Below are 16439 nucleotides of genomic sequence, written 5' to 3' on the forward strand. Positions count from 1 at the left end.
CACACTTGAAGAAGGATGCAGACAAATTGGAGAGGGTTCAGAGGAGGGCAACAAAGATGATCAGGGGACTGGAAACAAAGCCCTATGAAGAGAGACTGAAAGAACTGGGCATGTTTAGCCTGGAGAAGAGATGACTGAGGGGAGATAGGATAGCACTCTTCAAGTACTTGAAAGGTTGTCACAGAGAAGAAGGCCAGGATCTCTTCTTGATCATCCCAGAGTGCAGGACATGGAATAATGGGCTCAAGTTACAGGAAGCCAGATTCCGGCTGAACATCAGGAAAAACTTCCTGACTGTTAGAGCAATACAACAATGGAACCAATTACCTAGGGAGGTGGTGGGCTCTCCCACACTGGAGGCATTCAAGACGAGGCTGGACAGCCGTCTGTCAGGGATGCTCTGACTTGGATTCCTGCACTGAGCAGGGGGTTGGACTCGATGGCCTTGTAGGCCCCGTCCAACCCTACTATTCTATGATTCTACCTACTAGACAACAGCTGTGACGTCACTGCAACAGTTGGCAAAAATCTTGTCTGTTCCCCTGTTTTAAATTTGAATATTTCATTTTTTCAGGTAACATAGCAGCAAACTGAAGATCTCCATACAGAGGGGGAAAGTGGGGTAGAATTTTTTAATATAAAATGAAATCAGTACATAAACAAGAATACAATACAGAAAAGAAGAAGGTATCTACCAAGTGTGTAGGCCACTATACATTTGTCGACTGTTGTTAAAATCTTACAGAATTTTCCTCCCACTCCCAACTTCTCCCATTTTGTGGCTCTAAGTTTTCCCTTCATGGTTAATGGTAGCTTTGGGGGTGGGTTAATTTAAGTCAGGAAACTGGCATGAGGGCAAAGAGTTACCTTAGCATCCCACAACCTAGGAATTATGGGAGTTGTGGTCCAACACATCTGGAGGGTACCAGGTTGGAGGAGGCTGGGTTACCTTGTTTAGCGTGGTGGTCTCAAATGGCTCTCCAAATTCAATGGCGTATTCTCAGGCAATGGATTTGGAGTGGCCATTTTGGTGAGTTTTTGTGGGGAGGCAAATTCTGAGTGACTTTTTGGAGCAGCACTTTTAGGGCAACTGAATGACTTTTTCTTTTCTAAAAAACAGCTTTTGTTTTGTCGCCATTCCAAGCAGCGATGGTGACAGCCATCTCCCCCACACACACACACACACGCACACACACACACACACCGGCCCACTAACAATGTCCCACTGGAACGATGCTACATCTTGATACAAAATAATTCTGGTGGCGCTGTTAGAAAACAGGGCATTGTTGGGGTGCGGGTGGAAATGGTTCACAGGAGCACTGCTGCTTACAACAACAGCAAAACAAAGTTATTGTTGTTTTTTAAAGCTGCTACTGCTGCCACTCCCAGTGAGCCCCCACTTCCAAAAGTCACTCAGAATCCACCCCCAATGGCCTCCTGCCATCCACAATTCAGAGAAAGATTGCTCTGAGAAAAGGTCTTAGGATCACAACTACTAGTTGGCCCTCCAAGTACCTCTGGGGCCGCCATGGGTGGCCCTGTGAAGACACATCCCAAGGTATAATCATAATGAGATCTTACCTTCCTTGGAGAACGCACCAGCCACAATATGGGTCTCTCTGGGCCAAACACGACTCACAATCCAAGTATTGGGAGCATTCGAATATGGGAATCTTGGCAACCTGCAAGAGAGAGATGCAGAATTAGAGATGAACAAATCTGCCAGTTTTGGGTCCACTTCGCCATTTCTTGTTTTCCAACCTTAATTTCAGTTCGGCCTAAACCTTGCGAATTCTTTTTTTTTATGTTCACAAGTTCGTATACATTTTTGTGCATGTTTCTCCTAATGCATGCATTTTTGGTATGCAATTTTGCCTAATATAAACACATTTTACAAGCATGATTCCTAGCGTAATGCATTTTTGAATGTTATTTTCACTGACATATGCATTTTTGTGTGCACTTTCCCCTAATATACCCATTTTGTACACATTTTTTAAATTGGAGAACTCCATTTCAAAATTCAGAGAAGCGCAATTTCGAAAGATAACTGAGTTCTGGTTCATGCATGTTGACATTAGGGGTGTCACCTGACTAAAGAAATTGTATCTGATTCACTGTATGAGTTTTAAATGATTAATTGATAAATTGAATCTGCATCCATTTGCATGCAAGAAAAATAACAATTCTAAATGAGTACAAAAAAAGACTTCCTTTGTTTTGGGTTGGTGTATACATGTGTGGCCATAGACATCATTCTCTTTATTTCTGACGTTCAGGTGCAAGAGTTGTTGCTTGCATCACTGAAATGTGTGTGTGGGGGGGGAACTTTGTTGTTGTTGTTCAGTCGTTAAGTCATGTCCGACTCTTTGTGACGCCATGGACCATAGCACACTAGGCCTTCCTGTCCTGCGCTCTCTCCTGGAGTGTGCTCAAGTTCATATTCATTGCATCGGTGATGCTATCTCGCCATCTCCTCCTCTGCCGTCCCCTTCTCCTTTTGCCTTCAATCTTTCCCAGCATCAGGGTCTTTTCCAAGGAGTTTTTCTCTTCGCATTAGGTGGCCAAAATATTTGAGCTTCAGCTTAGTATCTGTCCTTCCAATGAGCAGTCAGGGTTGATTTCCTTTAGGATTGACTGATTTGACCTCCATGCAGTCCAGGGGACTCGTAAGAGTCTTCGCCAGCACCACAATGCGAAAGCATCAATTCTTCGGTGCTCAGCCTTCCTTATAGTCCAGCTCTCACAGCCATACATTACTACTAGGAAAACCATAACTTTGATTATACGGACCTTTGTCGGCAAGATGATGTCTCTGCTTCTTACTATGCTGTCTAGGTTGGCCATAGCTTTCCTCCCAAGGAGCAAGCGTCTTTTAATTTCATGGCTACAGTCACCGTCTGCGGTGATCTTGGAGCCCAAGAAAGTAAAATCTGTCACTGCTTCCATTTCTTCCCCTTCTGTATGCCAGGAAGTGATGGGGCCAGATGCTATGATCTTAGTTTTTTTAATGTTGAGTTTCAAACCAGCTTTTGCACTCTCCTCTTTCACCCTCAACAAGAGGCTCTTGAGATCCTCTTCGCTTTCTGCCATTAGGGTGGTATTGTCTGCATATCTGAGGTTGTTGAGAATTCTCCCGGCAATCTTAATTCCGACCTGTGATTCATCCAACCCGGCGTTTTTCATGATGTACTCTGCATATAAGTTAAATAAGCAGGGTGACAATATGCAGCCTTGTCGTACTCCTTTCCCAATTTTGAACCAATCGGTTGTTCCATGTCTGGTTCTTACTGTTGCTTCTTGGCCCTCGTACAGGTTTCTCAGGAGACAGGTAAGGTAGTCTGGTACTCCCATCTCTTTAAGAATTTGCCACAGTTTGTTGTGATCCACACAATCAAAGGCTTTAGCGTAGTCAATGAAGCAGAAATAGACGTTTTTCTGGAATTCCCTTGCTTTCTCCATGATCCAGTGAATGTTCATGATTTGATCTCTAGTTCCTCTGCCTCTTAGAAACCCAGCTTGTACTTCCGCTAGTTCTCGGTTCACATACTGCTGAAGCCTAGCTTGTAGGATTTTGAGCATAACCTTGCTGGCATGTGAAATGAGCGCAATTGTACGGTAGTTTGAACACTCTTTGGCATTGCCCTTCTTTGGAATTGGAATGTAAACTGACCTTTTCCAGTCTTGTGGCCACTGTTGAGTGTTCCAAATTTGTTGGCATATTGAGTGCAGCACTTTAACAGCATCATCTTTTAGGATTTTAAATAGCTCAGCTAGAATACTGTCATCTCTACCAGCTTTGTTGTTAGTAATGCTTCCTAAGGCCCTCTTGACTTCACTCTCTAGGTTGTCCGGCTCAAGTTCAGTGACCACACTATCATGGCTATCAGGGACATTAAGATCTTTCCTGTATAGTTCTTCTGTGTATTCTTTCCACCTCTTCTTAATCTCATCTGCTTCTGTGAGGTCCCTGCCTTCTTTGTCCTTTATCATGCCCGTCTTTGCACAAAACGTTCCCTTGAGATCTCCTATTTTCTTGACGAGATCTCTAGTCTTTCCCATTCTATTGTTTTCCTCGATTTCTTTGCATTGTCCGTTTAAGAAGGCCTTCTTGTCTCTCCTTGCTATTCTCTGGAGCTCTGCATTCAGTTGGGTATATCTTCCCCTTTCTCCCTTGCTTTTCGCTTCCCTTCTTTCCTCAGCGACTTGTAAAGCCTCATCAGACAGCCCCTTTGCTTTCTTGCATTTCTTTTTCTTTGGGATGGATTGTGTTGCTGCCTCCTGAACAATGTTACGGACCTCTGTCCATAGTTCCTCAGGCACTCTGTCTATCAGGTCTAGTCCCTTAAATCTATTCCTCACCTCCACTGTATATTCATAAGGGCAGGCAAATCCCTCAAAACAGGCTGAGGACTGAACATGCTCAGTGGCCACAAAATTCTGACTGTTGTGGGTGTGGAAAGGTGGAAGCCAAAATAATTGGGAGGGAGGTAAATGGTGTATTTTGGTGGAGGGAACAGGAACGCTCCATACTGTAACATTTTATTGCAGGTCTGAACAGGCAGTCCTCTTTCTCTCACACATACGAACATGGGGGAATGCCTCTTCTAAGACAGTCCCTGCCAGCTACATTTCTAAATAAGTACACATATTAAGAATTAAGGATTTTGTTTTTTAAATCAAGGGCACCTTTTTAGTTCAGGAGTGAATAACCTTCTTGGGGTCTGGGGCCACGTTGGCCCCCGTGGGAACCTTTTGGAGGCCGTATGAGTAGGCAGAGGTGGTGGTGAGTATGATGGCAGTGGGTGGGACTAGGGTGCATGCATGCACGCACATGCACACATACACACACACACAGTCTCTCATGTGCACGCGCGCACGCACGCACACAAAATTCCCAGCTGAAATCTCCCTCCCCCTCCCAGTGAACTTAATGTGGATTGCTGGGGGGGGGACATTAGTCCCTCCCACACACACAATTCCACTCAAAATCACTGTACCCCCACTGCTATTAGCAGCAGAGAAACAACTATGTGTTCCCCACACCCTGCTGATGGTTGATCAGCTGGGCAATGGGGAAAAGTGGGAGGGGTGCCTCAGGGCTCCGTGAGCTACAAAGGGAGTGGCCAAAGACCAGATGTAGCCCATGGGCCGTGGGTTGCCCACATGTATTTTAACTGATCAAACTGTTTTGGTTTATCAAACCAATTAATTGGTTAACTCTGCAGCCCTCAATGAAATGGTCCAGATTATACCCAACCTGCACAATCCGGCCACTGCATGCCTCTGATGGAAAAATTACTAGAGCAGTGGAAGAGGAAAGCACCAAAAGGGAAGATCTATGCCTGTGGGGGCGGAACTGGACAGGAGGAACGGGGGGAGCCTGTGGCAAAAAACAGCTGATGGAGCCTCTCAAGGTTTAAAATTCCCAACTGGCTCGGACAGGGCATTGTCACGTGGGTGGAAGCCTGGTGGAGAGCTCATAAAGAACAGACAGTGATAAATGACATCAGGCTGGGGGAGATGGCAAGATAATAGGGGATGCAGAGCGCTTGGGCCAGGCTCTTTGTCTTAATGGACACTTCCCATCTGCTGGATTCCACCACCCCCATGGCCCCATACCCATCCCCCCGGTCTGTCGTCTGCTTTTCGTCAGGAAGTCCTTCTTAATTGTCTGAAGCATTTTTATGATTAAAAAGCTATCCAGTAATTTAACACAAGCGCACGCGCGCACACACGCACACACACACATATGCTGTAAAGTAACAGAGGTCCCAACACATTTTGCATGCACGCCAGTGAGCTTACTTTGAATGGGTCGCTGATATGCATGTAAATGTACTGCAAGTGTATGCAGTGTTCCCTATTGTAATGCTTATGCCTATCAGGGTCGGTAACAATACTTAAACCTGATCAAACCCCAGGTCTAAGTATTGCTATTGCCCCCTAGTCCTTGGGGAACAACGGGTTAAGGATCAAACAACATAAAATAATGAAATGAAACTATATTTAGGAGCCAGGTCCCCCTTTCCAACTCTCATAACCATCTTTACAACTAAAGCTATTCTTCTTCATCCTTTCTAACGTAATGGCCCTGGATTCCTGCAACAACAACAACAACAAAAGACCTCCTTAGGCAACTGCTGCAAAGTCATACACAGCACCTAATCAGAAGTCTCCAAAGCAACCATCTAAACAGCAGTGGACTGATAAAAGTTGGGCTGCTATGGTTATGTACAACCTTACTCAGCAAGTGCAACAAGCGAGGAATCCTAATTAAAAAGGGTATTATGGCGCCGCAGTTTCCCTTTATTTCCTACGTGGAAGCCCTTCAAACCTCTGATAAAATTCCAGTCAAGTACAGATGCCTCTGTTTTTTCTGACTATGATTACACACACGCACACACATGCACACGCACACGATATAGACAGATGAGATTAGATAGATATAGATCCAATCTTTCATTAGCTAGTGAGTTTCTCCTTAGACACCCTAGTTATCCCACAAACACATCCATGATATGTGCAATTTGTAACCCTCCAGATGTTTTGGTCTATAACTCCCATCCACTCTGGCCAGCATATCCAATGGTGAATGATGAGGGGAGTTGTAGGCCAAAACATCTGGAGGGCCACAAGCTGCCCACCCTTGTACTAAGGATTATAATCAGCAACTTTCTTCATTTCTTTAGTGATTTCGTATTGCTATGTGTGTTCTTGGTTTTGGTAGATTTATTTTTAACTTTATTTCAAAATGAAATAAACTAAAATTCCCTGGGGAAAACCATTTTACAGCCATGAATAAATGAAGCCCTTCCTCCTCCATTACTCAGTGGGATGTTCAAGATCCCTCTGGGATATTAGCAAGCCTGCCCTAGCTTTGTTATCTTTATTTATTGGCATGGATTTTCATCCTTCTTTATACCAAAGGTTCAAAGAAGGTCACGGTATGGTCAGAAGAGTCTCTCCATTTGTGGAACATAGGGAGAGAAATCCATCAAATGTGGCTGAGAACCCAACAAAACCACTGCAAAATCATGAGGATTTCAGCAGTTCCAAGTCATTCTGCACAATTAATTTGGCTAGTCAACATTATTTATCATTATATTCTCAACCCAGGCCTTAAGGAACCCGTCTTTTTTCTGAAAAAATTTTTTTCTGAAGACAAAACTTCATTTGTCAGATTCACCTACATTGAATTGTTAGATTCACCAACACTTCCCCCCTCCACTGTAGATCCCAGTCTTATGCACATTTACTCAGAAGCAAATCCTACAACATCCAAAAGGGACTTATTCCCAAGTAAGTATACAGAGGATTGCAGCTGGACAGCACAATCCCTATGCATGTTTCCTTGGAAGTAAATCCCACTATGCCCACTGGGACTTACTCCCAGGTATGTGTGCAATATGGAATTGCAGCAAAAAAGTATTCTGATGCTGAGAATGCCTTCTAGCCTCCAGTGTGCCACTTCTGAATGGTGTTAAAGCAACACCGAAAGCAGAACTGTTTCTAAGCAATCTGGCACAATCATCTAGTTTCTAAAGGCAGGAAATGAAGGATGCTAAAGGTCAGAAGGCATTGTGCAGCTACTCTTTTTCTCCTTAACGGATTTCTGGGAAGAGAAAAAATATGGAAGAAGCGGTGGGAAAACCCAGAAGGATTACAACTAGAAGATGATGAAGGCTGCATCTCCCTTAAAATTCTGTGAATGAAAAGCCTCCTCTGGAAGCACCCTAAAATACAGTTCTTAGCACCGCTTGGCAAAACGCCTGTAATCCAGAGACATAGACCTGGTTCACACGTACATTTCCCGATGGGGCTTCTAGCTGTGGCAGTGGCAGCCATTTTGAATATCTGACTGTGGCAGGGGCATGCTGTAGCTTGTTGTTATGTGCGAACCCAGCAAGGGTGGGTAGTTGGGGTGGTTGTCAAGCCACCCAGAACCTATGGGCTGTTTTAGGGTTGCAGGGACTTATCAACCACTCCAATAACCCACTCTCAGTGCTCCCCTGCCATGCCCCAAATATTTAAAATGGTGGCTGCCACCACAGCAAGAACCCCAGCGGGGAAATTCACCCATGGTGGCTTCTTGTTATGTGTGAACCGAGCCGAAGTCATTCAGCTTTTGAGAGAACTGAAAATAGCTTGAGAGGGGCCAAGGTGTACACACTTAAGATGTACACACCTAAAGTGTTTCCTAAGGTATACACACACACTTTTGTTTTGTGCCACTGTTACCTCTGCTCAAACAGATTTTAAATGTTGCACAATTGCTTAAATGTATGCAGGATGAGTGCATCCACCATGAGCAGCAACTCCTCTTTTGAACCGTCACACGTCACAATCACTCTCATAAGTGTCTGTTTAGTGGTGTCAGAAGCCCCATTCAAGGTTTAGTAGCTCACATGATTACCATTGTGGGAGGGGGAGAGCACAGTCGTGCTTGCTCTCCCCTCCACCTCTGCTGCATCCTCATCTGCCTGGCCCACTGCAGCCTGCATGTTGATCGGGAAGACCTGATGCAGACAGCTTGCAGTACATGGGTTGGCTCCCCGTGGGATTAAGCACCCTGCCTGATCAGGGTGCTTAATCCCAACATGTGTAGAGGGTCTCCCCACTTCAGATCTTCAGCCCCAATGCATGGACAGCGGGGGTGGGGGGCTTGGGACATGACAGCAGAGGCGGGGCCAGCAAGTGCAAGCCCTGGTCTCCCCCTCATGCAGTAACAAATGTGTGAGGGGAGCGTGCTTGAAGAAGGCTATAGGGGATAGGGCAGGTCTATTGGTGGCTGCTACACATCCTAGGTTTTTAAAAAATATATAATCTACATTTTCAGAGATAGTTTGCTTCTGACTACTGGATGTTGGGGACCAATGACAAGGGGATCGTTTGCTTCTGACTAGCCATCCTAGTGGGAGGTGGGGTTAATAGTAATCTCCAGTTTCAGAAATTGTTTGCTGGGGACCAATGACAAGGGGTGAATAGTCCACTTGTGAGCTTCTGTGAATCCTTTAACTTGCTGAGCCAGGTGGGTGACTGGCTTGACTCCCCGTGTAAATTCTTACATTCGTGTGCTCAAACCCAAGAAACCCACTTCATTTGTGTAGGTTATTTGGGTTACATATTTCTCCAGAATGCAGGCGAGCTCTTGGACAGGGGCTCAGATGGGACTGGGAGCACAACTCTTAAGAGTGGTGGGATCCCACTGCTAATACAGCCAGCCAACAGCAGAGCGAGGCCCGCTCCACAAAGTTGGAGGCTCTTCCCCCTCCCCACCGAGAGTGCCGTTACTAAAAAGCAAGGGCTTCATTTGTGCTCACCATCGACTGAGTCATGACATACAGGTGCTTCTTGGGCTGGTCGAAGAAGAGGTCTCCACTCACGGCACTGTTGGGTTGGATCACGAGGGTAGCATACAGGTTGGTGGCCCCCATTGCTCCCAAGTAGACCTGCAAATCAAAATGAGCAAAGAGATGAGATTCAAGGGGAGGGGGAAGCTATGCAGCCCTCATCAGCCCCAAGATCCTTTTCGCACCTTTCAGGGATAAAAAAGTTCCGCACTTCAAATTCTATGGTTAGGCACACACACCGCTCCAAAAAAATGCATTCAGAATAAGCAGCGCAAATGCAGAGGCTTTGCTTTCTCTCAAGCCAGGGGCTTTTTAAAAGTCTGATTGCAGCGCGAGGTGACTTTTCAACTGGGGGCGGGGGAATCCCTGTGTTGGGGAGGGGAGGGTTAGGCCTTCCCTTCCCAGCAACCCCCCTGAAAATGCCCCCTCACTGCAGTTGGGGTTTTTAAAAGCCTCCACTGACACCAATGGAGGCTTTTAAAAAGTCTTGATGCAGTGCGGGTAGGGGAGCAGGGAAACTTTCTTATCCCCAATCAGTGATCAGAGATAAGGCAGGGAAGCTGGCGGGTCAGATGGGAACCCACAGGCCGAAGGTTCCCCATCCCTGTCTTAAGGCCTTCCTGCATTGTCAGTCAAAGTGAGTCCAGATTACATTTGTGTTTTTATGCAAAACTCCTACGGGGACCTGTACTGCAGTATCTTTTCTGGGAGTACTAGATCAGGGTAGTGCTGTCAAGGAGAGAGACTTGCTCCCTGGGGGATGGCTGCTGTTTCCCTGCAACCCCCCGCACCGCTCTCTGGTGTCTAAAAAGCCGGTTAGATCTGTACTCCAGCACAGAAAGAGGGGTGCACACAGCTTCCAAAGGATTTTCACAAAGAAATAAAAGTGAACAAAAATGGCGTGCAAACCAGCAGGGCACTACAGTGGAGGGGACAGAGGGGTAGCTTTGCTGGCATTCGCTGCATTAAGTAAATGTGGTTGGAAGAGTGCTCCTACACTGGCTTTGTGCAACAAGGGAGATCTCAGACTCCCAAGTATGACGAAAATGCCAATTAAAAACCAGGCAAGCTGCTAGATCTATTCTCACATAAAATGTACAAATGGATAGGGAAGCACGGAACATTGTGACCTTTAGTATATCTGTTCAGTGGTGCAGCTAGGTAATTTTAGACCCCAAGTGTAATGGTCTTAGGGGGGCATCCTTTAGACAGCCACGTGTATTACTCCAGTTGGGACACACACACAATTACCATTTATTTTCTCCCCCTCCCAGCTGTCATTTCATGCTTTACAACTTAGAGCGGGTGGTTTGGCAATGCTGATTTAAAGAAAGAGTTTCTGAGTATGTCAGAGTTTTGTGTTTCAAACTCACTTACAAGGCAATCTTATACATATCTACTCAGTCATAAGGCCTTCTAACTCCAGTGGGATTTACTCTCAGGTAAGTGTGCATAGGATTGCAGCCTGAGCTCATCATGACACTATCATGACTCAAAGTTTAAACTGTGCTGCCCTGAATCTAAAAACATTCAGTTGGCAGTAGACACTATTTTATGGTAGAAAGGAATCACACATTTTTAAAGCAAGATGGGCATGTAACCATGTGCATGCCCATCCTGCTGTGGCAACCTCATGCTGGGTCCAGTGCTTATGGTGTCTGCTATCTACCATTCTCTGGGGGGGTCATATTGGGGGGGGGGGGCTATGGGGCCCTGAACTTCAGCCCCAACTTGTTAGCTGCACTATTATATCTTCTCACACACTGGAAGAAACATTGCAAGAAATTTAGTACCTCTTGAATGTGGTGACTGTCACAAAACCCAGCTAGGGAGTCAAATCAAGGAAGCCTCAAACTGCAACAATTTCTTCAGGTATGCTCTGGGGTATATCATGGGGACAGCTGCTGCCTGTGTCCATGTTGGGAGAAAGCCACTAGGTGGCGCCAAGGCCCAACAGTTGAAGACAGGATGATTCTTGTTAGCATGGGATTGACTGATGCCTGAGAGTGACAAACACTGCAGCGGGGCAGGGCAGCTCCAAAATGTCCTTTTGGTTGACAGGACAGTCACGCTGAATGAGAGTAGGAGGAGCTCACCTTGGGGAAGAGCAACGCCAGCATGAATGATGGAAAGAGATTGCTCTGGTGACTAGAGACCTGGATTAAGACTTCAGCTACAAATTCCCTAGGAAGGCTTGGGCAGATCATAATGTCTGCAGCCTCAGTTTTCATATCTGTAAAATGGGAATTTTATAGTGCCATCTCCCACAAGTTTCTCCTTAGTGAACCTGCCCCCCCCCAAATTATCTTTCTAGATTGCAGAATGTTGGTCTTAAAAAAAAAAAACAGCACCTTTCAGTGAGATACCATAGAGATAAGAAAATGTCATCCTCCTACCCTACTGTGGGTAGTATCCAGTGTCAGTTTTATGTAGAGGAGGCCCATTGAAATGAATGAGACACTGACTAACTAAGTCTAATTCATGTTAATGGGTCTACTCTATGTAGGACTAACATTTGATACTATCCTGTGAGTTTTAAAATGTGCCGAATGCTGCTGCCAGTCATTCAAGCACACATCAAATTAGTGTTAATGCTTCAGATTATGTGTACATGGAGAAAAGTGAGGCTGTGTGTACATATTTTGTACAATGTGTGCATTGGTATCATCTTGGCTACATGTATTGATTTCCTGAATGGTGTTCATGATCAAAGAGAAAAAGATTCCCATACTCAGGCTGTGAGCTTCTCATGGCTTCAAACAAGCACAGAAATCAGTATTGGTCCTGGATGCAAAAATCTCAGTTTATGATTTTTTTCTTTCTTTCAAAAGCAAGTTCCTAGCCCTTAATGCTGCAAGTATAGGCTACAAATATTTAGGCCTAGTTAAATCTCAGAAGCCAGAAGAGGTCGCTCAATAGGACTTCCAGGGATCTGTGCATGTGTGTGTAAATTGTGGGCCTTACTTTGTTCTTCCGCCTTCCTGCTAAGATCAATAGAATAAATGATGTAAAATAACCAAACATATGCACATTTGTTTATTTTTCTGCACAGGTTTGTAATTTACTTACTTATTTTTGGCTCAGAATCTTAATTTTTTTTATGCATCCTAGCACGCTTAAATTGAAGAACGTAGGGAAAACCACTAAACATTCAGGTATGACCTAAATCATATCCCTTATGAATATACAGTGGAGGTGAGGAATAGACTTCAGGGATTAGACCTGATAGACAGAGTGCCTGAGGAACTATGGACGGAGGTCCGTGACATTGTTCAGGAGGCAGCAACTCAATCCATCCCAAAGAAAAAGAAATGCAAGAAAGCAAAGGGGCTGTCTGATGAGGCTTTACAAGTCGCTGAGGAAAGAAGGGAAGCAAAAAGCACGGGAGAAAGGGGAAGATATACCCAACTGAATGCAGCGTTCCAGAGAATAGCAAGGAGAGACAAGAAGGACTTCTTAAAAGAACAATGCAAAGAAATCGAGGAAAACAATAGAATGGGAAAGACTAGAGATCTCTTCAAGAAAATCAGAGGTATCAAGGGAACGTTTTGTGCAAAGACGGGCATGATAAATGACAAAGAAGGCAGGGACCTAACAGAAGCAGATGAGATTAAGAAGAGGTGGAAAGAATACACAGAAGAACTATACAGGAAAGATCGTAATGTCCCTGATAGCCATGATAGTGGTCACTGAACTTGAGCTGGACATCCTAGAGAGTGAAGTCAAATGGGCCTTAGGAAGCATTACTAACAACAAAGCTGGTGGAGATGATAGTATTCCAGCTGAGGTATTTAAAATCCTAAAACATGATACTGTTAAAGTGCTGCACTCAATATGCCAATGAATTTGGAACACAGAATTTCTCCATGAATCTTCGGGAGGCCAAGTGCCGAAGCATTCGGCCCCCCGAAAGTGTTGGGGAAATTCTCCGCCGGCCCCCCGCCCCCCCCGGGATGGGACTTACCTTCGGCGAATGTCCCTCCCGGCAGCGGGTCCTGGCGGTGGTTCGGCGGCGTTTCAGCGAGGGTGGGGGCGGCGGCCGGTCTCCCGACCGGCTGCCACCGCCGCCATTACAAAATAAAAAAGTACAGTAAAAAAAAAAAAAAAAACACCCATGATAGGCTACGTGACGATTTACAGCTGACTTTGGAAATCTAGCCGTGATAGGCTACGTAAATCGTCACGTAGCCTATCACGGGTGACTTTGAAAAAAAAAAAAAAGCTCGTACGCAAATTGCGGCGCCCCATGGGCGCCGCCATTTGTGTTCCTGATTTGGACAGGGGTAGTCTACATAAAGATTTACGTAGACTACGGCGAAAATAAGGGAACGCTATTTGCGTTGCCCTTATTTTCGCCGTAGTCTACGTAAATCTTTACGTAGACTAGACGTGCCAAAATAAGGAACGCAAATGGCGGTGCCCATGGGCCGCCGCCATTTGCGTACACATTTTTTTTCCCCAAAGTCACCCGTGATAGGCTACGTGACGATTTACGTAGCCTATCACGGCTGACTTTGGAAATCTAGCCGTGATAGGCTACGCAAATCGTTACGTAGCCTGTCACGGGTGTGTGTTTTTGTTTTGTTTTTTACTTTTTTTTTTCGCGGCCAGGGAGATGGGGCGCTCCTCCCCGGCCTGAATTTCGGCCGGGCGAGGCGGGGCGCCTCCCCCACTCACCTGAACTTCGGGGGGAGAAACGAAGCGCCTCCCCCACACCGCGAAGCAAGCTGCGGGACAACGTAAGTCCCTTTCGTCCATCCCTAGTTGCCGGGAGAATTATCAACAACCTCAAATACGCAGACAATACCACCCTAATGGCAGAAAGTGAAGAGGATCTAAAGAGTCTCTTGTTGAGGGTGAAAGTGGAGAGTGCAAAAGCTGGTTTGAAACTCAACATTAAAAAAATTAAGATCATGGCATCTGGCCCTATCACTTCCTGGCATATAGAAGGGGAAGAACTGGAAGCAGTGACAGATTTTATTTTCTTGGGCTCCAAGATCACTGCAGACGGTGACTCTAGCCATGAAATTAAAAGACGCTTGCTCCTCGGGAGGAAAGCTATGGCAAACCTAGACAGCATAGTTAGAAGCAGAGACATCACCTTGCCGACAAAGGTCCGTATAATCAAAGCTATGGTTTTCCCAGTAGTAACGTATGGCTGTGAGAGCTGGACTATAAGGAAGGCTGAGCACCGAAGAATTGATGCTTTCAAAATGTGGTGCTGGAGAAGACTCTTACAAGTCCCCTGGACTGCAAGGAGGTCAAATCACTCCATCCTAAAGGAAATCAACCCTGACTGCTCATTGGAAGGACAGATACTGAAACTGAAGCTCAAATATTTTGGTCACCTAATGTGAAGAGGTGGTGGGCTCTCCCACACTGGAGGCCTTCAAGACGAGGCTGGACAGCCATTTGTCAGGGATGCTCTGACTTGGATTCCTGCATTGAGCAGGGGGTTGGACTCGATGGCCTTGTAGGCCCCTTCCAACCCTACTATTCTATGATTCTATGAAGAGAAAACTCCCTGGAAAAGACCCTGATGCTGGGAAAGATTGAGGGCAAAAGGAGAAGGGGACGGCAGAGCATGAGATGGCTAGATAGCATCACCGATGCAATGAATATGGACTTGAGCACGCTCCGGGAGAGAGCGCAGGACAGGACGGCCTAGCGTGCTATGGTCCATGGGGTCACGAAGAGTCGGACATGACTTAACAACTGAACACCAACAACAAAGCACGCACACATGTTCCTGCACACATTACATAATAAACATTTTCCCTGACACAGAGATTAATCCATGCTGGAACAAGCAATATGTGAAGCTACCTTCATTTGCTCTGGCAATCAGCAAACAAAACGTAACCCAGAGTCATAATGCAACTGTGATCCATCCCTTTCTCTCTTCTTTGCGAGACCCAACTAACACGTACCTTGTGTAGTCGACCTTTGCTGTCCCCCAGGAAAATGACAGTGCGTCCGTCATCAATGCCAACAGCTACAGCGGTTAGATGGGCATCCGGCTTCTCCAGGATTGGGGCTGCTTTGAGCGGCAGCCGGCTGGCCATGGGACTGGGAGTGTGGTCTGAGCCACAAGGGTAAGCGTCCAAAGTGTCCTGGGCGGGGTGGGGGGTGAAGAAAGGAGAAAAAGGTAAGGCTTTTCCATACTGGCCAGTCCTTGGTAAATAAAAATATGGTTTTATTGCTTAGCTATGGGCCACTAATACACAGTGTTATAGTATGAGAATTTAGGAACACTCCATTACAGCAGGAGCAGACAGAAGGTTGCCAACTGTTTTCCAGGTTCAATTCTAGCTGTTGGTTTTAACTATTAAAGCTCTAAATGGCTTAGGGCCAAGCTATCTAAGGGATTGCCTCTGTCGGCATGAATCTGCTTAGTTCCGAAGATCAGCAGGAGAGGCCCTTTTGAAGACAGCCTTGCTTGCAGAAGCTCCCTTGTCAGGCACATGGGAAAGGGCTTTGTCCTGTGCTGCTCCCAAACTCTGGAACGCACTTCCCTTGGAGTTGTGACTTCCGAGAGGGGAGATCAAGACATATCTTTTTAACTTGGCTTTTTAAATAGTTGTAACTGGTTATGGTTTTTATTTTGTGAACATTTTGTAAACTGCCTTGCCTGGCTATATATATCTCTGAGTAATAATAAATAAAAGGTCGTACAGAAATACAAACAAACAATAAATGAATAAGGAAGATTGGGATCTGCTGATAGATCACTTGATGATTTGCACCAGGTCAGGAAATGTTTCTGACTCCCAATGGCTTAACTACAGCAGTAACAAAAGGGCACACACACACACACACACACACACACCACATTCCCAATTAAGCAATCATAATCCCTGATCTGTAATAACACGGATGTATGTTTGTACTTGTATATACCAGCCATCCAGTATATGTACAGCTCGCAGGGTGCAAACGGTGACTGGCTCTGCCTCCAGTGCTGCCATTTTGTACCTGACTCTGGTAGATGGACCTTGGGCTTCTAGTAAAAAAATATTAATACTGATCTTGCAAGCAATGCCCACCCCAGGTTTTTTAGGACCCTTAGGCAAGACATCTTCA

At 45.6% G+C, this 16439-nt stretch overlaps 1 protein-coding gene across 1 annotated transcript in view; it reads right to left on the minus strand.

The window, feature by feature from the left end:
* PLXNB1 (plexin B1) overlaps positions 1–16439 on the minus strand; it is a 184922-nt gene that overhangs the window by 70105 nt on the left and 98378 nt on the right. Inside the window, exons 5-7 of the mRNA XM_084840675.1 lie at positions 15287–15469; positions 9327–9455; positions 1585–1685 (exon numbers count right to left, since the gene is read on the minus strand). Coding sequence (XP_084696801.1) covers positions 1585–1685; positions 9327–9455; positions 15287–15469 — 413 coding nt within the window. The remainder of the gene's footprint in view (positions 1–1584; positions 1686–9326; positions 9456–15286; positions 15470–16439) is intronic.

The sequence above is a fragment of the Heloderma suspectum genome, chromosome 2 (genome assembly GCF_057233095.1).
Source record: "Heloderma suspectum isolate Gila_16-S chromosome 2, 16-S_ref, whole genome shotgun sequence".
Classification (NCBI taxonomy): Eukaryota; Metazoa; Chordata; class Lepidosauria; order Squamata; family Helodermatidae; genus Heloderma; species Heloderma suspectum.